Below are 23,426 nucleotides of genomic sequence, written 5' to 3' on the forward strand. Positions count from 1 at the left end.
GACTGGAGTGCAGTGGTGCTTTCACAGCTCACTGCAGGCTCTACTTTCATAACTCAAGTGATCCTCCCGCCTTGGCCTCCCAAAGTGCTACTGCGCTTGGCCCTTTCCAGTCTTTTGACCAAGCAGCAAGCAGTAAGAATGCCGAAAACAGGGCTGGGCGTGATGACTCCCGCCTGTAATCCCAGCACTTTGGGAGGCCGAAGCAGGAGGATCATCGAGGCCAGGAGTTCAAGACTAGCCTGGCCAACATGGTAAAACCTCATCTCTACTAAAAATACAAAAATTAGCCAAACATAGTGGTGCATGCCTGTAATGCCAGCTACTCGTGAGGCTGAGGCAGGAATATTGCTGGAACCCGGGAGGTGGAGGTTGCAGTGAACTGAGATTGCGCCACTGCACTCCTTTGTGACAAGAGCAAAACTCCATTTCAAAAACAAAAAAAGAATGCTGGAAAGAGCTTTGCATGAGGCCCCCTTAGAGAAGGGGCTTCTGAACCTGATCTCCTCGTCCTGTTCCATACATCTGTCCTTAACAGTGGCAAGCCCAGTGTGGCCAAATGCAGGTTGTTTCAGAAATACTCCTAACCATCAGGGATCTGGCATTTCTCCGGAAGACTGTCCACCAGAGGCCCAGACTGGTCTCCCTCCTCCCACACTGTGGTTTGGACTGACTGGGAAAGAGCAGGGCTACAAAACAGAAACTGTTTGCATGCTCACCATTTCATTTCTAGCTCTCCAAAGCTAGGTGGCTTTTTTCTCAAGACATATTCTTTAAAAACGTACTCCTTGCTAAGCAGAAAATTCTAGCTGACATGAGTCTGTAACCAAGACTCTTTCTCTCGGAAAGAACAAAGTTTAGCTATTAGGAAAGCCCCTGGACTTCTTTCATATGTGGAAAAAAATTAAGTTATGCGCTCAAACAACTTTACAAAAAAATACCCACTGGAACTACTGAATATAGAAGTCCACTGACAGCCCTCCAAGGCATCTTCTATTCAGTTGCTCTATATCATTATAATTATTGTGAATGCAATATGTTACGTTCTACCTTTTTACTTATTTCATACTAATTTGCTAATGAATCCAATGTGCTAATTAATGAACATTTGGATTATTTCTAGTTTTTTTCCCCAGTAAGTCACTGGGCCTGTTCTGGACTAAATATTTGTGTCCCCTGCAAATCCATCTGTTGAAGCCTTAACCCCCAGTGTGATGGTATTTGGAGGTGGGGGCCTTTGGGAGGTGAGATTTAGATGAGGTCACGATGGTGGCGCCCCTACAATGCTATGAGGGCCCTGATAAGAAGAGGAAGAGACATTCCTCTCTCTCTGGCATGTGAAAGTACAGCAAGAAGGTGGCTGTCTGCAAGTCAAAAAGAGAGCCCTCACCAAAACCAGAATCTGCCAATACCTCATCTTGGACTTCCCAGCCTCCAAAAGTGTAGGCAATAATGCCTGTTGTTTAAGCAACCCAGTCTGTGGTATTTTGATATATCAGCCTAAGCTGCTTAAAGACAAGGACCTAAAGTGATATAAACAACTGGCAAATATCTGCTTGGCCCTCCACTACTTGGCTTCTGAGATTTTGCTAAGAGAACAGAAAGTAGGACCACACTGCCATCACAAAGGCCCACACTGCCATCACAAACGCAGGACAGATGATGGGGAAGTTCACCCGCTCCTGGCTCATTCTGGGAAGGCTGGGGTCTCCGCAGCTTCCAGAGCCCACACCTATGGTGAACAGGTTGGTGAGGGCAGAGGACACAGGTGGACCTGACAGCAGGATGACTTCAGGGGACCAGGCCCAAGTCACATGGTGAAGACAGACAGATGGAGGCTGTGCTACCCACTCAGACCACCACCACCAGAGTGGCTAAAAAATCAACCCCTTTCCCAAGAAATTTCCCACTGGGCTTCTTTGTTTCAACATTCTCTTTTGAAAAATTCCAAACCTACAGAAAAGTTGAAAGAATAATACAATGAATACCACACACCCTTCACCTAGATTCACCAGTTGTTAACATTTTGCCATCTTTGCATTCTCTCTCTCTCCATACACACCCACACTGTGTGTGTGAATGTGCCTGTAACTATTGGAATCATGACATGTCATCCCAAAATGTTTCAGCATGCATCTTCCTAAGGATAAGGCCATTGTTTACACAGCCATCTGCCGGTATTGTACACAAAATATTCAGCGTTGATTCAATAAGCTTACCTAACACACCCATTTATTTAAAAAATGTCTCAATTATCTCCAGTGTGTCTTTTATAGCTCCCTACTCCCATCCCTGATCGAGAATCCAATCAAGGATCAAGATTGTATTTATGTGTCATATTGCTTTAATCTCCTAAATCCTAATTAAATCTAGAAGAGTCTCTCTGTGCATGACACCGGCCCACTGCCTTGCAGGAAGTCCCTACTCTGTCTTTTTTTTTTTTTTTTTTGGAGACAGAGTCTTGCTCTGTCGCCCAGGCTGGAGTGCAATGGCACAATCTTGGCTCAACTGCAACCTCAGCCTCCTGGGTTCAAGTGATTCTCCTGCCTCAGCTTCCTGAATAGCTGGGATTACAGGCGCCCCCCACCATGCCTGGCTAATTTCTGTATTTTTAGTAGAGACAGGGTTTTGCCATGTTGGCCAGGCTGGTCTCGAACTCCTGACCTCAGGTGATCCTCCCACCTCAGCCTCCCAAAATGTTGGGATTACGGGCTTCAGCCATCGTGCCTGGCCTCTAGTCTGTCTTTGAGCAGAGATAGGCCCCAAGTGCCGAGATACTTGAGTCCTGGCACAGACAAGAGATTTAACTCTAGTGCTATTCAAATGACCCTTGACGCTTTGCCAATGACCACTGTTTGGGAATCCAACCATCCAGCCTTGCTCGAATCCACAACTCCATTAGGTAAGAGGCCTGGCAATCCTAAAACCCCAACCTACACAAGAGCACCAAGAAAGCCCTGAGTCCTGGCCTGAAAAGAGGCCAGCTCTTGTTCTTGACTTCGTTGGCTCATGATTCTTTGTGTGAACAGGACTTGCCTGTAATGCTTCCTCACAGCCCACCCCTCGCTAATCCTTAGGAGAGAAAGAAAAAGAGGTTCTAGCAGTATCTTTCTGCTTCTTCTCAGCCTCCCTGCCCTGGCCTGTGCTGCCCTGGGGAGGCTGCACTGATCTCATCCCCATTTCTTTGGTCCATTTTCAGGGTCTCAGCCTACAGTGGCCCCTCCCCACTACTTTGTCCTTGGCCAAAGAGGGTACCGTGCACCTAGGGGACGCTCCTGAGTGATCCCCAACAGCAGCTGAAGGCTGCTTCCCGGGGTGAGAGATCCTCTCAATAATCAGCTTTGTAGTCGGTGGCAGCAGCTGCCCCAGCCAGCCCAGGCATCCTTGGGAAGGGAGAGGACTGGATTAGAAAGGAAGCAGTTAATGGAAAATGAAGAGGGAGGGGAGAGGTGAGTTACACGCTGCTCCCCAGGGCAGTGACTTCCGAGCTAACAGCAGGTGGTGTTACCCTCCTCCCTTGCTGTTGATGGGGTTTGCTTAGGGAGGGAGGGAGGGAGGAAGAAGGAGGCTGGCAGAGGGTATCACCCCACTTCCCAACCCCGATTTGAGTTGTCTTCCCCAGGGGGCCTTTTTCCTGATCTGTCCTCCAAGCCCCAGCAGTGTGATCATCAGAAGAAAGCACTGGAAGCTCTTGGAAATGCTGGAGTACACTTCAGGACAATTTCTTTTCCTTTTTTTTTTTTTTTTTACTTGTCACTGACTTGAAGCTCATTAAGACAATTTCTAAGCAGCTTCTTAAGTAATGCCACCACTGGGAGTGGGTGGGATGACACAGTATCTGTGTCCCCACAGCACCTGGCTTAATGTTTGCAGGCAGGAGTTTTGGGGGAGCTTTGGCCAGCTCAGGAAGGCCTGGGGACTGGAGCCCAAAGGGGAAGGACACTAACTTCAGTTGAATTCTCCTGTTGGGTGGGTTCCCTCTGGAGGGTGCTTTACCGGGAGGACAAACACAAGCCTCAAGTCATCCTCACTGGCACCTATGTTATGGGGGCTGGCTGGCATGTGAACCCCTGTACTGCCTTGTCCTTCAGAGCACCCATTCAGCCTCAGAGGACGTGCATTCGCCCAGACAGAGGAAAATTATGCGAGGGGCCCTATTTAAACACCAATGAACCTATTCCTGTAGGTATCATGTGCTGAGAGCTGAAAGCCTTGTAAAAAGTTCTTCAAGCGTCGTGCCCCACAGGATTGAGATAAGACAGGGCGCTGCTAAAGGACATTCTGCACTTCAGTCCAGAGCCTGGTGTGGGTGATAAAGGGACAGCCCTGTAAGGCCAGGGCTGACTGACTGAGGGTGCATGACGGCTCCAGAACTGTCTAAAGGCCTCTCCTGCTCCCGCGAGACCTCGACGGAGGCAGGAATCCCAAATATGGGAGCAAACACAACAGGTCAGCACATGTCCGAACCGCCCCCCTCCCCCATCACCCCCTGAGGTCTGCAAGCCCACCTCAAGCAAGAACGGCAGGGCTTGCCCCCCGACCCCCCACCCCATTAAACGGGCTGGTTAGAATCCTCTCTAATGACACAATTAGTCACCCACTTGTCAAGCAAAGCGCCTGCTCAGATGGGGTCTGGCGCACTTACTCAGCAAAGAGAAATGCCTCTGAGCACAGCCTGGCTGCCTCCTCCTCCCCCGAAGGGCTTCTCTCCAGGGTAAACCATTGTGTCCAGCACAGGACAGAGTGGGCACGTAGGCACGCAGACAACGCGCATCCCGGCTCTCCTCCCTTCCAAGAAAAGGAGCTCAGGGGTAAGAACAAGGGATTACAATCCGACTGGAGACCATGGCGGTGGCCTGGACCAGCCAAGCGTGGTGAACTCCTGGGAACATGAGCACACAGGTTTCCAGTCTAGAGTGTAGGGACTAGGATGAGTGGATGAGGGAAATCCGATTCCTCTCCTGATATCCACAGGCAGGACAGGGTGGCCAGGGCCCGAGCTGACGGACAGCATGGTGGGAGGCCTGGGGCAGAGGCAGGGAGGGCCGCTTTGGGGTGCTCCCTGGTGTTCCAGGAGGGCTTTATCCTGCATCTTCACTCCAGGCCCAGCTTACCTACAACCCGGGGGAGTGGGGGTAGGAGGGTGTTAGGAGATGTGTAGCTTAAAACGACAATAAAAAGAACTGCTGGGCTCGGGTGCCTTTTCTTTCAGTCTCAGCCTACGGGCTTCACAAAACACCACAGCACTGACTCTGAAATCTTGACTTCAAACTGACTGAAAAAGAAAAGCCAGCTTTCCTCCCTCGCCCCCCGAAAGTACTACTTTTTAAACATCAAGATAACTCTCATGGCAGGCCTTGAAATAAGCCATAGGCACGTGGATTTGGGAACCGGTGGGCGGGAGGGGTCAGAGGTGGGTGTGGAGCAAAATTCCAAGTCCCGTCTCGAGGCCTGGGAGCCAGCAGCTGCGGAGCACGCCCTGGGCTGGGAGAGGCCGAGGTGAGGGGAGAGCAAAACACCTCCAAACAAACTCCTTCGGGGTCGCCCCTCGCCACACTTTCTGGGGGAGGGCGGCGACTTTGCGGGCCTGCGGCTTAGCATGGCGGGACCTGCATTTCCTGTGGGCCGAGGGTTCTGCGCTTCCCGGGGGCAGCCTGGGCTGGAGGCTGCGGTCCCGCTCCCTGGCTCGGCGGGGAACGGCAGCGGCGGCTGGAGCCCCGGGGGTGGGGAGAGGGCCGCGGGGGCCGCGGTGCGTACCTGCCTCGCCTCCGCCGCCTGCTCCTCCGCCTCCGCTGACGCCACCGCGGGATCCCCTGGCCCTTCGGGCTCCCCGGGTCCCGCAGGCTCCCCGGGCTCCCCCGGCCCCGCGGGCTCCCCAGGCTCCTCCGGCCCCGCGGACGCGGCCGCCGGCTCGGGGGCGCAGGGGCGGGACGGCGCTGGGGCCCTGGTGGCCTCGGCCGGGGGCGCGGGTTCCGGGGGCGTGCAGGCAGGCTCCGGGCTCGCGGTCGCCCCACGTCGCACCAGCAGCCAGGCGAGCAGAAGGGCCAGCGCGGTGGCCAGCGCAGGCAGCGCGGCCAGCAGCTCGGCCGGCGCCTCCATTGCGCCGCGGCCGCCGAGTGCCGGCCCGCTGGGACCCCGAGGGAGCCCGCCGCGCCCGGTCGCCGCGCCCCGCCCCGGGGCGGAGCCCCCGTCGCCCGCGCCCCGCCCCTGGCATCCTCCGGCCCCCGGTGGTGACGCACAGGCTGTAAGCGGGGGTGTAGGGGGGCAGAGTCCTGACCCCCTGGGAGGCACAGGAGAGCCAACCCCTGCCCAGCCTGGGCAGCCTTGACGCTTTGGGGCACATTTAACTCAGGTTCAATTTGAAATACTGTATGATGTGCCCTGAGGTTGTCATCTTTGGCCTTGGTACAGCAGTTCATCTTAGAGCATTTTGGAAATATCAGTGCTAGTTGGGGAATGCAGAGAGACAAGCAAACCCGGGAAGATTCATGGAAACAGCAGCCTGGATTGCCTTGTAAAACAATGAAAAGCCGGATTACGTTTAGCCACTGCCGTTTTTATAGGCATGTCAGGAGTTGCTTTTAATCCTTAGGGTTGCCTTAATGCACTTTCACAGAGGACATCTCCAGATCCCAGCCAGTGAATGCTCCCTTCGACGCTGAGGCCAGCAGTCTTCAACACAGGCCTCCCTGTAACATAACATGGCTCCCCCGCCCCTAGACCTGAAATTCAGCTGCAGGTCCTTGGTCAACGCTATTCCTCCTACCGGACTTTCTTCTTTGCACAATTCCAGAATGCATGCAGGGTGGGAGGGTGCAGTGAAGGAAATGAAGGCTCTTGTTTTTGTTTCTCCAGGTCCTCCCAGGCCTCTGTTGCTGAACAGTGGATTTTGAGATAAACACGTTGTAACCAAAAACATATTTTCCTACCACGCCCTACCCACTCTTTAGTTATTTTAAATAAACACAAGATGGGCATGTCAGGTATCATGCCAAACATAAGGCCTAATGTTAAAAAAACACGGTTCCAGTTTTTGCTGAGGATGCATTTAATACTTTTTTGGGAAAATTACAGTGCCTGAGCTGATCTGTGATACAAACCAAGATGTGAGATGAAGTGCTTCTTTTTAAATGAAGATATACAAACAAGACCCCCCAGCAACAGGGAGAGCTGAATTCTGCTGCACTGCATGATATTAAAAGGGCCATGCATTTCCTTTTAGTGGTGGTTGATGAAAAGAGCCCCCAACTATAAAATGTGGCCGGGCGTGGTGGCTCACGCCTGTAATCCCAGCACTTTGGGAGGCCGAGGTGGGCGGATCACAAGGTCAGGAGATCGAGACCACGGTGAAACCCTGTCTCTACTAAAAATACAAAAAATTAGCCGGGCGCAGTGGCGGGCGCCTGTAGTCCCAGCTACTCGGGAGGCTGAGGCAGGAGAATGGCGTCAACCCGGGAGGCGGAGCTTGCAGTGAGCCGAGATCGCGCCACTGCACTCCAGCCTGGGAGACAGAGCAAGACTCTGTCTCAAAAAAAAAAAAAAAAAAAAAAAAAAAAAAGTGAAATAGGCTTTATTTATGGGCAACTAGCTTTTGACCACTGTGGAACTTTCAGTCAGTGTATGGGCCTTACTATTTTTTTCTTTCTTTTCTTTTTTATTTGAGATGGATCTTACTCTGTTGCCCAGGCTGGAGTGCAGTGGCACGATCTTGGCTCATTGCAACCTCCGCCTCCCGGGTTCCAGTGATACTCCTGCCTGAGTAGCTGAGATTACAGGTACATACCACCACGCCCGGCTACTTTTTTCCTATTTTTAGTAGACAGGGTTTCACCATGTTGGTCCAACTGGTTTCGAACTCCTGACCTCAGGCAATCTGCCCGCCTCAGCCTCCCAAAATGCTGGGATTACAGGCATGAGCTTTCGCGCCCAGCTGACCTTTCTTTCTTTCTTTCCTTTTTTTTTTAAAGAGACTGGGTCTTTTTTTTTTTCTTTTTTTTTAAAAAGACAGGGTCTCACTATGTTGCTCAGGCTGGAGTGCAGTGGCTATCCACAGGCATGATCATAGCTTTCTGCAGCCTCGAAATCCTGGGCTCCAGTGACACTCCGGCCTCAGCCTCTCGGGCAGCTGGGATTATAGGTGTGCGTCTACGCTTCTGGCCCAGGGTCTTACTTTTGTGCCCCATTCTTTGTTTTAAAGTATAAATACATTTTTAAAAAGTCCTGTTCTGCTGACAAAGTACATTCTATTGACTTTCAAATGAGTAAGAAAGAAAATAAGGACAAAACAATGCCAAAAACACAACTCCAAATCATGTTGCTTTATTTAAAATGATGAACAAGTTTCACCCAAGTGAAAGTTAAAAATACCAACCCAGTGACAGATCCACAGGCATTTCATGGCAGACCCCATGGCTAGACAGACACAGGACAGTGTTCTGACAACTCCAGGAGGCACGAGTCCGCAGAAGACAGTCCCAGTTCTTCTGTAGCATCCAGTCACCTTGGAGACAGCTGGCCAGGGCTAGCTCTCCTTCCAGGAGGTTCACTGGGGCTTAGATGAATTTTTTTTTTTTAAAGACAGAGTCTCGCTCTGTTGCCCAGGCTGGAGTGCAGTGGTGTGATCTCAGCTCACTGCAACCTCTGCCTCCCAGGTTCAAGTGATTCTCCTGCTTCAGCCGACCGAGTAGCTGGGACTACAGGCACATGCCACCACGCCTGGCTAATTTTTGTATTTTTAGTAGAGACGGGGTTTCCCCATGTTGGCCTGGCTGGTCTTGAACTCCTGACCTCAAGTGATCCACCCGCCATGGCCTCCCAAAGTGCTGGGATTACAGGGGCGAGCTACTGCACCTGACCAAAATTTCTAAACTAACAATGAAAGTTGAGAGCCACCGCCTGGGGGCATAAGTTCATCTAGTTTTGCTGTATAGGATGTCACACCTTGACACAAGCTAGTGGGAGGGGAGTGTGGAAGAAGCTGCCAGACTCCACTTCAAATCTACCAGCAATACCAGTACACGCATCAAAAACAACTTACTTGTGGAAATACTAAAGACAATCTAAAGAACCTACAGCTGGGGCATCCTTATACGCCTACCTCCTACACAGCATTTTTTACATTTACTGCAAAAATTTTGTTCCATCCTATTCTCTTGTTTAAAGTCCTAAATCCAAGGCTGAGTCTCTAGTAAGTTTGTAAAGCACTTGCACCAGCAACTTTTCCACAGATCCTTAGTTTTGCTACTTTACGAAGAAGCTGTTACTACCTTAAGTATACAGTGGTGTTAATTACGCTCTTTCATGTAGAGCCCGTACACCTGCATTTAAGAAGGTCTGCACTTCCTTCTACCTGCCCTCACCAGCGGCCTTGTGAACAGCTGCACATTCACTGTCCATTAAGCTTGTCAGGGATCTGGGCTTGTCACCACATCTCCAGCACCTCAAGAGCAGTGCCTGGCCCTCAAACATCTATTCAACGCTTGAATTATTAAGACACGGACAGCTACAAGAATACAGCAAAATGTGAATAATGTTCCTCTTTTCAGTGGCTCTCCCCTCAAGGATGTCACACTAAACATCCCAGTACCACTAACTGCAGAGGCACGTACATGTGTACAGCATGGATTCTTCCAGCTGATGGTGAAGCCTCATCCCCAAAGGTCCTCATACCCAGGGTCCTCCTGATGTTCTCAGTCCCCAACTCATGTCTCTCCCACCCTGGTCCTTCCATCAGAAGTTAACAGTCTAAGACCCCTTCTTCCAGGACCCAGCTCTTTGGTTTTAAGATCTGCTGTCACCTTGGAGAATCATCCCTGAAAATAATCTAACATTATCTCCTTCACTTTACTGTTGTTGGCACCCTTCAATGGAGTAACTCACGCCAGATGGGAAGAAGAGTTAACTTCTGAACAAGTGGTCTCTGGGTACCCACTCTTCCTACCCTACACTGGCCACCTGCCACCACGCCACTCCTTTCTCACACACGGTTTCCCCACCTTGCCCCTGCTGTGCTTACATAACAGAGAGCCTGGCTAGCCCACAGTGACAGTAAGCAGGGTAGGGGGTAGGGCTGCTGAATTTCTGGCCTGGCAGGAATAAACAAAGCATGTCCCAGGAGCACATAATCTGTACTATCCAGACAATGTACTATCCAGAGCTGACTTGGGCCTATCAGGTATGTTATTCCCCTCATTTCTGGAATACTGTTACCAAACAGGAATCACCTTTAGCATCTGGAGAAGGAAAACCGGGTGGCTAATCTTTATTTTCTAGATTATTTTTTTGAGAGATGGGATCTCACCATGTTGCCCAGACTGGTCTTGAACTCCTGGACTCAAGCGATCCCCCTGCCTCAGCTTCCCAAAGTGTTGGGATTACAGGTGTGAGCCACTGCACCTGGCCTGGGTGGCTAATTTTTAAAATTCAAAATTTCTGCTCTACGAGCCAGACCACTGGCAACATGTCCTACCACGCCCCCTGGTGGCAAATAGCCTTTTTGGGCTTTATTTTAATTTTAAACTGAAGTTTAGAGGAGTGGTTGATAGAAAATTGAGAGGAAGGTAAGGAAAAAGGGCAAATATGGCAGCACAGGAGCAATACTGGGAAAAAGAAAAAAGCTTTTTGTAGATGGCAAGAAAAGTCTTTTTAAAAAGCAGGAGGAGCAACACCACTCAGATGTTACTACCAAGAGATTATACATTCAGAGTTTGACTTTATAGCCAAACACATCTTGTGCCCACCACGGAACCAAGCGAGCTGTGGGCGTGAGGGTAAGGCGGGAGAGCAGCCCCCATGGCAGGCAGGCAGCACAGTTCTACCTACCCAGCCACATACTGGGTTTGGCATTTTAGGATGCAAAAAATTGAACTAAGACAAAAATAGAGAACCAGCCTCCTAAAGCCACATGACCCAATGTCAGGAAATGACAGTCTGTTAATAACAGTGGGCAGAGACCTGTATTTTCCTGGTTACACCTGTTTCTAGTGGATATCTTGAGAGGCAACAGCACACAATTCTAACGCATCCACACGCAGCCTCCCTGCCTGTGAACACTGCAGTGAGAGCTCCTTCCCACCTGCCTGCCAATGCCTCCAATGCTCCAGCCCAGGCAGTGCTTCCAAGTGGGCACCATGGCCTTGACAACCCCTCTTATTTTTTATTTAAGTTTAGTTGAATTTAGGGACAAATTAAGGCAAGCAGGTGAATCAAGAGGGCAAGAGATGGCACCTGCTGGTCAATCCCCAAAAAGTCATCCAGTTACTTAGAAGTATCAACAGACCGCAAAGACTAGAGCTGCCATCTCCAATTTACTCCCCATGTGTAACACAAGCCACCCACTTAACGTCTGTAGGTCAAACAAATGAGGAACGCCAATCTCAGAGTACCCTGCAAAGTGAGCGCTTCTTAGGGATCCCGTGGTGGGGAAGAATGGAGCCTATTCATACTTTAAGTTCTGTGGTAAGAGCACACTGCACACCATTCCCACTCTATGCAAACAAAAAATCCCAATGTATCACCCCCCCCCAAAAAATATACTACACAAAAACACCCCTGAAATTTCAGTCTCTATGATGATGGAGAAAAAGATAAGGAATCCTAAGACAGACTGAGCAGTGGGTGATGGTGCTGGGTCACTGCCACTGAATGCATTTGTGGGCTGATGGTGACATACTGGAAGGAGGGCGGACTCCAAGTCCTTCCGACACATAATTGGCTCACACACAAAGTCCACTCACCACTCTCAGTGTCTCTGTGGTACACAGCTGGCTCTGTGGAAGCTCCTTACCGACATCCGTGAGTAACAGACACAACAAGACGTTACAAGGATCACACCCCGCCAGCCTTGTGGTTGACCGGCTCGGTTTTCAATAAGACGGCACAGAACCTTCTTACCCAACATCCCATTAGCTTCAGTGTTTCACTGAGCTGGCCGAGCTGTTAAACTTCTTGATAATCTATCCTTAGGAAGCAGTAAAAACAGCATTTGACTGAAGATAGGAGCTTGGACCAGGGAAGGAATATCCAAATTCAAAGACAGAGAAGGTAGGAGTAGAAGACGTGAGAACTGAGTTGGGTGGCTGCCAAAAGCTTACGCTGAAGCCACCTCAGGGAGAGTCTCTTTATCTGCTCAGGGGTGAGCCCGGCCTCCACAAGTGTCCCTAATCCTGCCAAGGAAAGTACAACTGCCTGTAATCAGCACGTAGACAGCATGCTGGGTGCAAAGCTGGAAGGCAATGTTAAAAGCAGGACCCCCGGGACCCCACGTGGAAGTCATGGCAGGGCTTTCTACAGAGTTTTCTTACAAATTACAAAGTCACAGATCAAGTGCAGATATAAATCTATAATAATAGAAACAATTTAAAAAGGCAAAAAGAGTCTAAGTATGGCTGTGAAAGGACATCAAAGGTTGAGAAATGCACATTCTAGTTTGATTAAGTCACTTGAATTTCCCCGTTGAATTTCAGCTAACCCACAGAGAATAGAGAATACACGATAGGAGGGACTGTGGGTCCTGCACTTCCCTAATGCATTTAAGAAAGACTCGGCTGCTGGGGGAGAGAATGTAACAGGAATGTCACCTTCAGCAGTCAAGGGCTTCAGACATTCAAAATCCTGTGAACGTCAGTATTAAAACATATATATATATATATATATATATTTTTTTTTTTTTAAAGACAGGGTATCACTGTATTCTTCAAGGTGGTCTTGAACTCCTGAGCTCAAGCGATCCTCCTGCCTTGGCCTCCCAAAGTGCTGGGATTACAGGCTTGAGCTACCATGCCCAGCTTCAACTTCAGTATTTTACTATCTTCCAACAATCTCTCTTAACACTTCAACCAGCACATCAAAGACCTGTAGCATTTAAAGACCGCAGACAAATGCAGAGAGTGAACAAATTTCATTATGAACCGGTTACATGCCCAGGTGCTTGCAAATAGATGTTTAAGTTTTAACTTATTTAGATCCAATCTTGTACTTGGAGATGTGATTAAGTTTTTATAAAAGCTGTGTGAGGTGGCTCATGCTTGTAATAATCCTACTGCTTTGGGGGGCTGAGGTGGGGGGATCACTTGAGGTGAGGAATTCAAGACCAACCTGGGCAACACAGGGAGACTTCATCACTACTAAAAATAGTAATAAAAATTAGCTGGCCGGGCACGGTGGCTCACATCTGTAATCCTAGGACTTTGGGAGGCCGAGGTGGGTGGATCACAAGGTCAGAAGTTTGAGATCAGCCTGGCCAATATGGTGAAACTCTGCCTCTACTAAAAATAAAAAAAAAATTAGCCGGGCGTGGTGGCGCATGCCTGTAATCCCAGCTACTCGGGAGGCTGAGGCAGGAGAATTGCTTGAACCTGGGAGGTGGAGGTTGCAGTGAGCCGAGATCGCATCACTGCACTCCAGCCCGGACGACAGAGCGAGACTCTGTCTCAAAATAAATAAATAAATAAATAAATAAATTAGCTGGGTGTGGTGGGGTGAATCTATAGTCAGCTACTTGGGAGGCTGAGGCAAGAGGATCGCTTGAGCCTGGAAGGTTGAGGCTGCAGTGAGCCATGGTCATGCCACTGCACTCCAGCATGGGCAACAGAGCGAGACCCTGTCTCAAAAAAAAAAAAAAAAAGAACAGAAAGATTTGATAAATCAGAGTTCTCTGCTGCTGTCTGATTTGGCTGAAAGATTTGATAAATCAGAGTTCTCTGCTGCTGTCTGATTTGGCTGAGCACTCAAGCAGCAATGGCAAACTGGGAGAAAACGCAAGAGGCCATGCCTCAGGTTCTGCAGAAGATGCCGGGTGACTTTTCCAATGGCTCTCCCTTCACTGCTGGGACGACGACTCCACAGTCAAGGAGGCGCAGCAGCAGTCACTGCTTTCCCTCAAGACCATCAAGAGAAGAGCAATAAGGGAATGCTCTGGTATTCTCAAAGGAAAACATTTCCAAGATAGAAAATGGATTCAATTTTTATTAAATAAAGGGTTTTTTTGGCACCATTCACATTCTCTTGCCTTTCTGAGTAAAACAAGCCGCGTTTATCTGCGTCGGTAGCAGAGGGAAAGCTACTGGAGCAAACGCTAAGTGAATGGGTTCCCGTGCCGAGGGCGTCCTCATTCTCAGGCTCTGTCAGGCCTCCCCTTGTCTGCAGGACTAGACAGGCCGCCCTCCCCAGGCCCTGCCCTTGCCGCGAGCGTGTCCTTCCATACAGACAATAGCCTTGCTGGGTCACCTGGAGGAGCTGCGCTCTTTGCTGACACAGTCGTCCTGGGAGGTGGTGTCCCCGTTTCCCACCATGCTACACGTCCTCCTCTTCTTCCTGCGGTGCACTGTCCCATCGCCCTCGGATCCAGACTCGCACTGGACACAGGAGGACAGAAAACAAGGAGTCAACCTGGACGCAACCCACTTCTTCATTAAACAAACCTCTGACCTCTGGAGACAGCACAGATATTGGTCACTTTCTCCCAGATGCAAAGCACTCGTTATGGGAGCTCCACAATGCAGCCTTCATAGCCACCTCTTTGGATGTTCCTGGCTCCCTAAGAATTTCAAACTTCCCTCAGAGGCCAAGTATCCCTCCACTGTTCTCTTTTTTTTTTTTTTTTTTTGAGACGGAGTCTCGCTCTGTCGCCCAGGCTGGAGTGCAGTGGCCAGATCTCAGCTCACTGCAAGCTCCACCTCCCGGGTTTACGCCATTCTCCTGCCTCAGCCTCCTGAGTAGCTGGGACTATAGGCGCCCGCCACCTCGCCCGGCTAGTTTTTTGTATTTTAGTAGAGACGGGGTTTCACCGTGTTAGCCAGGATGGTCTCGATCTCCTGACCTCGTGATCCGCCCGCCTCGGCCTCCCAAAGTGCTGGGATTACAGGCTTGAGCCACCGCGCCCGGCCCACTGTTCTCTTAACGGTGCAGTTATTTGTCTGAATACGATACCCATTGTAAAAATCTTTTAGTCAGAATTCTGAAAGTGCATTATGAGATTTCACTCTACCAACAGAGCCTGATGCATGAAAAGTAGGTACAGCACTGAACATTCCCAGAGCCCGTCTCCCGCCTGACGAGAAAAGACTCAATCAGTAGACTGTGTGAAAAGACAGAATTTTTTTTTTTTGAGACAAAGTCTCACTCTATCGCCCAGGCTGGAGTGCAGTGGTGTGATCTTGGTTCACTGTAGCCTTCACCTCCTGGGTTCAAGCGATTCTCCCGCCTCAGCCTCCTGAGTAGCTGGGATTATAGGTGTGTACCACCATGCCCAACTAATTTTTGTATTTTTAGTAGATATGGGATTTCATCATGTTGGCCAGGCTGGTCTTGAACTCCTGACCTCAAGTAATCTACCCACTTTGGCCTCCCAAAATGCTAGGATGACAGGCGTGAGCCACCGTGCCAGGCTGAGATAGAAATTTCACCTGTTCGAGGTGCAGGGCCCTCTCACCCAGTATTACTGTCAGCTTCAAGTTTAAGGTCACTGGATTTGCTGAATTTCTAGGCTTACAATTCACCATCCATGGGAGAAACTCTTCATATGAGCTTTGAGGTCAGAAGGATGAGTTTGAAATCTGACACTGCTACTTCATCTTAAGCCATTTACTTCACTAAATCCCCAAACACCCGATACCTCGAGGCTGTTTTAACAGTTCTTAGCTGGGCATGGTGGCTCACGCGTGTAATCCCACCACTTTGGGAGGCTGAGGCGGATATCACCTGAGGTCAGGAGTTTGAGACCGGCCTGGCCAACATAGCGAAACCCTACTAAAGTATATAGAATTTTTTTTTTTTTTTTTTGAGACGGAGTCTTGCTCTGTCGCCCAGGCTGGAGTGCAGTGGCCGGATCTCGGTTCACTGCAAGCTCCGCCTCCCGGGTTCACGCCATTCTCCTGCCTCAGCCTCCCAAGTAGCTGGGACTACAGGTGCCCGCCACCTCACCCAGCTAGTTTTTTGTATTTTTTAGTAGAGACAGGGTTTCACCGTGTTAGCCAGGATGGTCTTGATCTCCTGACCTCGTGATCCGCCCGTCTCGGCCTCCCAAAGTGCTGGGATTACAGGCTTGAGCCACCGCGCCCGGCCCTAAAGTATATAGAGTTTATAGTCTCTACTAAAATTACAAAAAATAAAGTGGGTGTGGTGGCATGCGCCTGTAATCCCAGCTACCAGGGAGGCTGAGGCAGGAGAATCACTTGAACTTGGGAGGCAGAGATTGCAGTGAGCCGAGATCGCGCCATTGCACTCCACCCTGGGCAACAAGGGCGAAACTCAGTCTCAAAACAAACAAACAAACAAACAATTCATGCACATGTGCGAAGCTGTAAAATGGGCAAGATACACCACTCAGCAGGAATGGTGACAACTGTAACCCTTAGAACAAGGTGGAAAAACTTCTATATCCTTCTCCTGGATAGGAGGAGGAAGAGTCACACCTGGTTGTGACTGAGTGACATGAGCCTTGGAGGCTCCAGGAGCCAGCCAGCGAGCGAGCAAGGCCTCACCTCTGAGTCGGAGTCTGACGAGCTGGAGCTGGAGGAGCTGGAAGAGTCGCTGGAGCTGTCGGAGGCTATCCCTGTGGACTCCTGAAGGTCAACCGAGTCTGCCAGGACTGCCAACTCGGGGTGCTCTTGCTTCAAGATCCTGAGAAGCAAGAAGTGTTGTTCTCAGTGCACTGACAGCCATACCCACTCACAAAGACTCAGTTAGAGTTGAGGCCTGTGTCTCTCAGAAACACCTGGGAATGCCAGGTGTGTCCATTCAGAATGGGTACTGTAGAATGGTGAGGACAAAACCCCAGGCTGGGAACAAGAGAAACCCAATACGGTGCCCGAGTTTTTCTGCAAGGAAAACTATGCTAACTACACACAATATACTACCACCTGCACAAATGAGCCAGCCATGCCACCAACACACGAGGCACAATTTTCCTTTAGTCTTAGTTTTATTCCCTTGGGAGAAAAAGTTCCTCTTCCTAGTTTTATTTCCTGAACCTTTCCCAGCTGATTTTTTTTTTTTTTTTTTTTTTTTTGAGACGGAGTCTGGCTCTGTTGCCCAGGCTGGAGTGCAGTGGCTGGATCTCAGCTCACTGCAAGCTCCGCCTCCCAGGTTCACGCCATTCTCCTGCCTCAGCCTCCCGAGTAGTTGGGACTACAGGCGCCTGCCACCTCGCCCGGCTAGTTTTTTGTATTTTTTAGTAGAGATGGGGTTTCACCATGTTAGCCAGGATGGTCTTGATCTCCTGACCTTGTGATCCGCCCGTCTCGGCCTCCCAAAGTGCTGGGATTACAGGCTTGAGCCACCGCGCCCGGCCCTCCCAGCTGATTTTTAAAAAATCTTTCCGTTCCACAGCACGGCACATAATGATCAGAGCTGCATTGGTTAGATTCTATTTCTAAGAGCAGAAACAATTAGATTTGTAAGAAATACGAGGTGTCAAATAACAAAGATGGTCCCCCCTCACTGGGATCGTAAAACTGAAGAGCAGCAGCCCTCCCCTTCAGAAACCTTGTCTGGCATCCACTGTAACCAGTGACAAAAGGCCTGTTGTATGATAAGGCCTGCGGTGTGACCAGATCGCAGCACGCAGTGGCCTACGGGGCGGGGTAAGTGGGCCTCAGATGCCCAAGAGTCCAGGGAGAACAGAAGCCACCACCCTTACTGGCCCTCTCAGCAGGGAGGCTGAGCACAGAACAAGCCAGAATCCCTCTCTTACCCCGAGAGCTGGTCCCTCCAGGTCAGGGTTGGGACACAGTGGCACGGGGTGGCTGTGGGTGGCTTGCACTGCCGCTGCCCGTGCTGTATCTGTTCTGTGGATAAACAGAGGAGCTAAGTCTCCAGGGCAGTCACCTCACTCATAAGAACTCAAGGTATTAAGTTCAAATGGGAAAAATGCTTCTGGGTAAGAAAAATAAATAACCCAAATAAAACCCAAATAAAATTAGCTAGCGCTAGCTTTGAAAAACAAAAAACAAAACAAAATGAGAAACAATCCCAATTATGACGTTTTGACTGACTGGCTTGGATTCAACATGCAGAGTCTCACCCTGCCACCTCGAGGCTGGCAAACACCCTGAGGACTCGTCCTGACCTTGGCCCCTCTCTCCTCTACCCAGAGGATCGGCAGCCCCAGCTCTGCCCAGGCCTGTCTGCAATGCGCACACAACATCGCAGCAGTGGACTCGCCATTTTATCTCTGGGGTGGAAACTGAAACCAAGCAGAAATAACAACAAAATGACTCTCACCTATACCATTTCCTTGATAACTTTGGTCTCCCTCTTACCGTCTTGTGCCATACCACAGGGAAGTTGGTGCTGCTGGCAAAATTTTGGGTGATGGCGATAGTAGTGTCGAGATTGAGGACAACATGCCACCACCCTCCTGAAATCCAACAAATAAAAACAGTTAAACAAGGTTTGATCCTATCTAATTACTGTGTAACACACACACCAGAAATTGGGAACTCCTATCCATAAGGGAGAGCCTACAGAGACATACAGGGTAGTAAATGTTCCTTCTGATCCAGGGATTGCAAATCACTTGTTTTGTGTAAATCAAGTTGTACTGGAGCACAGCCATGCCCATCTGGTGACGGATTGTCTAGGGCTGCTTTCCAGCTACAAGGGCAGAGGTAAGTAGTTGTGACAGTCTGGCTCACCTAAAATATTGACTCCCTGGCCCTTTATAGAAAAAGTTTGTTCACTCCTGTTAATCCAAAGCTGTGACCAAAAGTGCAAAAGCATAAAGTTCTTCAGCTTCTAGGAAGAGGACACCTACTTTAAATACGCTCACTTTCCTTCACTTACCAAAGTGCAGTTCTCTGGTGTGGGATTTCCTGACTCAACCCGGACAGTGCTACAGTGCATCAAAAACCCAATTTAGGCTGGGCTTAGTGGTTCACACGTATAATCCCAGCACTTTGGGAGGCTGAGGCAGGAGGCTTGCTTGCACCAAGGAGGCCAGCCTAGATAACAGTGAGACCTCCAACTCAATTTACAGAATTAAACCCTGGCTGGGGGTGGTGGCTCACACCTGTAATCCTAGCACTTTGGGAGGCTGAGGTGGGTGGATTGCCTGAGCTCAAGAGTTCAAGACCAGCCTGGGCAACATGATGAAACCCCATCTCTACTAAAATACAAAAAATTAGCTGGGCGTGGAGGCATGTGCCTGTATTCCCAGCTACTTGGGAGGCTGAGACAAGAGAATCGCTTGAACCTGTCAGGCGGAGGTTGCAGCGAGCCGAGATTGTGTCATTGCACTCCAACCTGGGTGACAGAGCGAGACTCCATCTCAAAAAAAAAAAAAAGGAATTAAACCCCAATTTACAGAAACACAAACAAGTCGCTACCCATATACAAAGACAATAGGTGACTACTGCAGATAAAGTTGTATCTTTACATACAACTTGTTTTTTGAGACGGAGTTTTGCTCTGTCACCCAGGCTGGAGTGCAGTGGCACAATCTGAGCTCACTGCAGCCTCCGCTTCCTGGGTTCAAGTGATTCTCCTGCCTCAGCCTCCTGAGTAGCTGGGATTAACCAGGCGCCCACCACCACGCCTGGTTAATTTTTGTATTATTAGTAGAGACAGGGTTTCACCATGTTGGCCAGGCTGGTCTTAAACTCCTGACCTCAAGTGATCCACCCACTTCGGCCTCCCAAAGTGCTGATATTACAGGCGTGAGCCACCGCAACCAGCCTACATAGTTTATCAAGAGTTTTACAGCCGTGTAAAATGTGAACAAGAGCTCCCAAAGTATGTGACGCTATAGATACATTACTGTCAGAGGTAAGTACCAGTTCATTTACCAGGCAGCATCCAAAGGATTTTTTGGACTCACTCTCTAACAGTTCTGCTCCAAAATGACAAAATATTGAAATCAAAGAATGTACTTTCTTCCAGTTCATCTATACCTGGTACAAAGACAGTCTCTCCTGGTTTTTGTAAGATTTCCAGGGGTTTGAATTCAGGTGGCCAGGTTGGAAGCTGTGTTCGGGGATAAATAACATTAAACCAGGTAATGGCTTCGTCTTGCTGGTTCCCTCCTTCCTCTCGGGTCACCTTGATGAGTTCCCTGGGAGTGCTAGTAGGAAACAGGCACCAGCGCTTGTGGCCCTGAACTAAGGCATTCCAGGCACTGGTTCCCAGAGGGTCGATGTGAATCCCAGTTCCAGAGCGTGGTGGCCCCATCACAAACCACCTACAGAATGGAGATATCCAAGATGTGAAGTGTAATTTAGTTACACATATACCACACAAAACAGTAAGTTTTTAGTTTTTCTTTTTTTTGAGAGAGTCTTGCTCTATCACTCAGGCTGGAATGCAGTGGTGTGATCTTGGCTGACGGCAACCTCTGCTTCCCCAGGTTCATGCAATTCTCCTGCCTTTGCCTCCTGAGTAGCTGGGATTAGAGGCGCATGCCACCATGCCTGGCTAATTTTTGTATTTTTAGTAGAGGCAGGGTTTCACCATGTTGGTCAGGCTGGTCTCGAACTCCTGGCCTCAAGTGATCAACCACCTTGGGCTCCCAAAGTGCTGGAATAACAGGGTTGAGCCATGGCACCTGGCCAGGTTTTAATTTTGTGATATATTATATCATCTTTATTTCAGAGATTATATAAATTCTGGTACACAGCAACACTGAGTGCATTTTTCATGGACTGATTCCTAACAAAATAAGAAAAATCAGCTGGGGCGGTAGCTCACGCCTATAATCCCAGCACTTTGGGAGGCCGAGGCAGGTGCATCACCTGAGGTCAGGAGTTCGAGACCAGGCTAACCAATATGGTGAAACCCCATCTCTACTAAAAATACAAAAATTAGCTGGGTGTGGTGGTGGGCACCTGTAACCCCAACTACTCAGGAGGCTGAGACAGAAGGATTGCTTGAACCCGGGAGGTGGAGGCTGCAGTGAGCCGAGATCGTGCCACTGCACTCCAGCCTGGGCGACAGAGGGAGACTCCATCTCAATACAGAAAAAAAAAGAAAAAAGAAAAGAGGCCGGGCGCGGTGGCTCAAGCCTGTAATCCCAGCACTTTGGGAGGCCGAGACGGGTGGATCACGAGGTCAGGAGATTGAGACCATCCTGGCTAACACGGTGAAACCCCCTCTCTACTAAAAAATACAAAAAACTAGCCAGGCGAGGTGGTGGGCGCCTGTAGTCCCACCTACTGGGGAGGCTGAGGCAGGAGAATGGCATAAACCCGGGAGGCGGAGCTTGCAGTGAGCTGAGATCTGGCCACTGCACTCCAGCCTGGGTGACAGAGCGAGAGTCCGTCTCAAAAAAAAAAAAAAAAAAAAAAAGAAAAATCACTAATGTGGTTTATTGCTGGACTTCATTAAAATTTCCCTTAGAGATCAGTGGTTCAGCTGGGCGCAGGGGCTCAAGCCTGTAATCCCAGCACTTTGGGAGGCCGAGGCGGGCGGATCACGAGGTCAGGAGATCGAGACCATCCTGGCTAACATGGTGAAACCCCGTCTCTACTAAAAATACAAAAAAAAAAAAAAAAAATTAGCCGGGTGTGGTGGCGGGCACCTGTAGTCCCAGCTACTCCAGAGACTGAGGCAGGAGAATGGCGTCAACCCAGGAGGCGGAGCTTGCAATGAGCCGAGATCGCGCCACTGCACTCCAGCCTGGGCGATAGAGCAAGACTCCATATCAAAAAAAAAAAAAAAAAAAAAAGAGATCAGTGATTCAACTTTAGCTGCACATTCAGGTCACCTGAAGAGTTTTCAGAAATTCTGAAGAGCTTTCAGAAATTCTGATGCCCAGGCATCACCCGAATTAAACCAGTCTCCCCAGCAGGGCCCAGACAGGCCTCAGGAGCCCCCTAAGTGAGTTCAATGTACAGCCGAGGGAGTACTCACTGTTTCGAAAAAAGATTACCAACTGAACTCAGTGAGCAAATGCTGTTGTAGATAAGATTTTAACCACAGGCCGGGCGCGTAGCTCACACCTGCAATCGCACCACTTTGGGAGGCTGAGGCGGGCGGATCACCTGAAGTCGGGAGTTCCAGACCAGCCTGACCAACATGGTGAAACCCCGTATCTACTAAAAATACAAAATTAACTGGGCTTGGTGGGGCATGCCTGTAATCCCAATTACTCAGGAGGCTGAGGCAGGATAATCGCTTGAACCCGGGAGATGGAGATTGCCGGGAGCCGAGATCGCAACACTGCACTGCAGTCTGGGCAACAAGAGTGAAACTCCGTCTCAAAAAAAAAGATTTTAACCACTTAGCTGCAGAATACTTTACCTGTAAGGAGGCCTGCGCTTCTCCCCAGCATACTGGAAAAGGTCATCAGTGAAAAACTTGGGCACCTTGTAGTCTTCCAAAAGTTTCCTTCTTTTAGGGTGTTCACCATAGCTGCTGTCAAAGATGTAAAGGGGACTGTCATCTCGAGTGCTCTCCATGTACTCAATGTAGTATTTCATCTTCATCTTCACTGAGTAGCCATCGTTATCCTCACCACACTTGAACTTCTGGTTCCGATATTTCCTTTTCAGGCGCTCCAGAGTCCATTTCTCCTGCGCAGACCAGCCCTCTTGTGCATTCAACAAAACCACGGGCTTGTAAGGTCTTTCATACCGCTCCACAAACTCTTCCACAGACAGCTGTAAAGCATCTGCCCTTTCCACGTTATCCTGAGGGAATTAGAAAAGACCTGTCCAGTTAAAAAAAAAAAAAAAGTCCAGTGGCAGATAAAGGTGTCCCCAAGGCTAATTGGTAATGGCAAACCGAAGGAAGTTGACTCTCATCTGGCTCCTCCGGGGTGGGGGGAGGGCGCGTGCGTGAGGCCACGTAGTTCCTACAGCCACCCCCTCGAGAGCCTTGACAGCCAGGTCCCCGAGGGGACCCGCCGCCCAAAGGAGTCAGGGACGACCGGCCTTCTAGTTGAGAGCGCCACAGGCATGGGACTCCCGTCGTCCGCCGGAGCAGACGAGCGGCCACAGCATGGGAGGAATCAGGCCCGCCCCGGAATCCGCGCCTCGGGGACCCCAAACTCCGCGGGGTGCGGCTGAGCCTCTACAAGGTCCCGGGTGCCGCGCTCGGGGCGACGGCAGCCCCGGGCCCAGAGAAAAGTGCGCAGCGGCTGGAGGTGCCGATGCCCGGCCTGGCCACCCCCGCCCGACCCGCTCACCGCCACGGCCGCCGGGCTCAGCGAGAAGCTCTCGTAGTAGTTGTGCCGGGTCCAATCCAGCGAGTCCTTGAGCTCCGGCCGCGCACTCCGCTTGGCCTCGCGGATGCGCTTCTTGCTCTTGTGGTTCATTCTGCGGGGTCGCCAGCTGGTTCCGCTACGACCTCGGCGCAGCCCGCTTCCTGCCACTAACGCACCCCTCCCCGGCCTGGGCGGCGGCGACGGCGGCAGCACCAAAACGCCCTTCGCTCAGTCCCGGCGCCTTTAAAATCGCCTTCCAGAAAATTCACTCCCCAGCCACCTCCCGAGTCTC

The 23,426-nt window shown here is 50.1% G+C and overlaps 2 protein-coding genes across 5 annotated transcripts in view; both read right to left on the minus strand.

Annotated features, from left to right (window-relative positions):
- Positions 1–6,115, minus strand: part of MXRA7 (matrix remodeling associated 7) — a 34,489-nt gene extending 28,374 nt beyond the window's left edge. For all 3 annotated transcript variants that reach the window (XM_005585399.5, XM_045376604.2, XM_045376603.2), the window contains exon 1: positions 5,755–6,115. In XM_005585399.5, coding sequence (XP_005585456.2) covers positions 5,755–6,096 — 342 coding nt within the window. In that variant the 5' untranslated portion in view covers positions 6,097–6,115. The remainder of the gene's footprint in view (positions 1–5,754) is intronic.
- Positions 6,116–13,944: 7,829 nt separating this feature from the next.
- JMJD6 (jumonji domain containing 6, arginine demethylase and lysine hydroxylase) lies at positions 13,945–23,353 on the minus strand. 2 transcript variants are annotated; one of them, XR_001486190.4, is made up of 7 exons: positions 23,117–23,353; positions 22,231–22,619; positions 19,887–20,173; positions 18,220–18,355; positions 17,690–17,783; positions 16,479–16,617; positions 13,945–14,351 (listed from the first exon to the last, which is right to left on the minus strand). XR_001486190.4 is itself a non-coding variant. In XM_005585077.4 (6 exons), the coding sequence occupies exons 1-6, from the start codon at positions 23,243–23,245 to the stop codon at positions 14,220–14,222; spliced, it is 1,212 nt and encodes a 403-aa protein (XP_005585134.2). In that variant the 5' UTR covers positions 23,246–23,353; the 3' UTR covers positions 13,945–14,219. The 2 variants fall into 2 exon arrangements, 1 of the variants encoding a protein (XP_005585134.2); XM_005585077.4 differs by lacking the exon at positions 17,690–17,783.
- Positions 23,354–23,426: the final 73 nt, after the last annotated feature.

The sequence above is a fragment of the Macaca fascicularis genome, chromosome 16 (assembly GCF_037993035.2).
Source record: "Macaca fascicularis isolate 582-1 chromosome 16, T2T-MFA8v1.1".
Taxonomy (NCBI): Eukaryota; Metazoa; Chordata; class Mammalia; order Primates; family Cercopithecidae; genus Macaca; species Macaca fascicularis.

What these genes read in the sequence shown, in the direction of transcription:
- JMJD6 (XM_005585077.4), bottom strand. Translation starts at nt 23,245, where the DNA reads ATGAACCACAAGAGCAAGAAGCGCATCCGCGAGGCCAAGCGGAGTGCG. An exon ending in TGAGCCCGGCGGCCGTGGCG is followed by an intron (nt 22,620 to 23,116) that starts GTGAGCGGGTCG and finishes TAATTCCCTCAG; the next exon opens with GATAACGTGGAAAGGGCAGA. An exon ending in AAGCGCAGGCCTCCTTACAG is followed by an intron (nt 20,174 to 22,230) that starts GTAAAGTATTCT and finishes TCCATTCTGTAG; the next exon opens with GTGGTTTGTGATGGGGCCAC.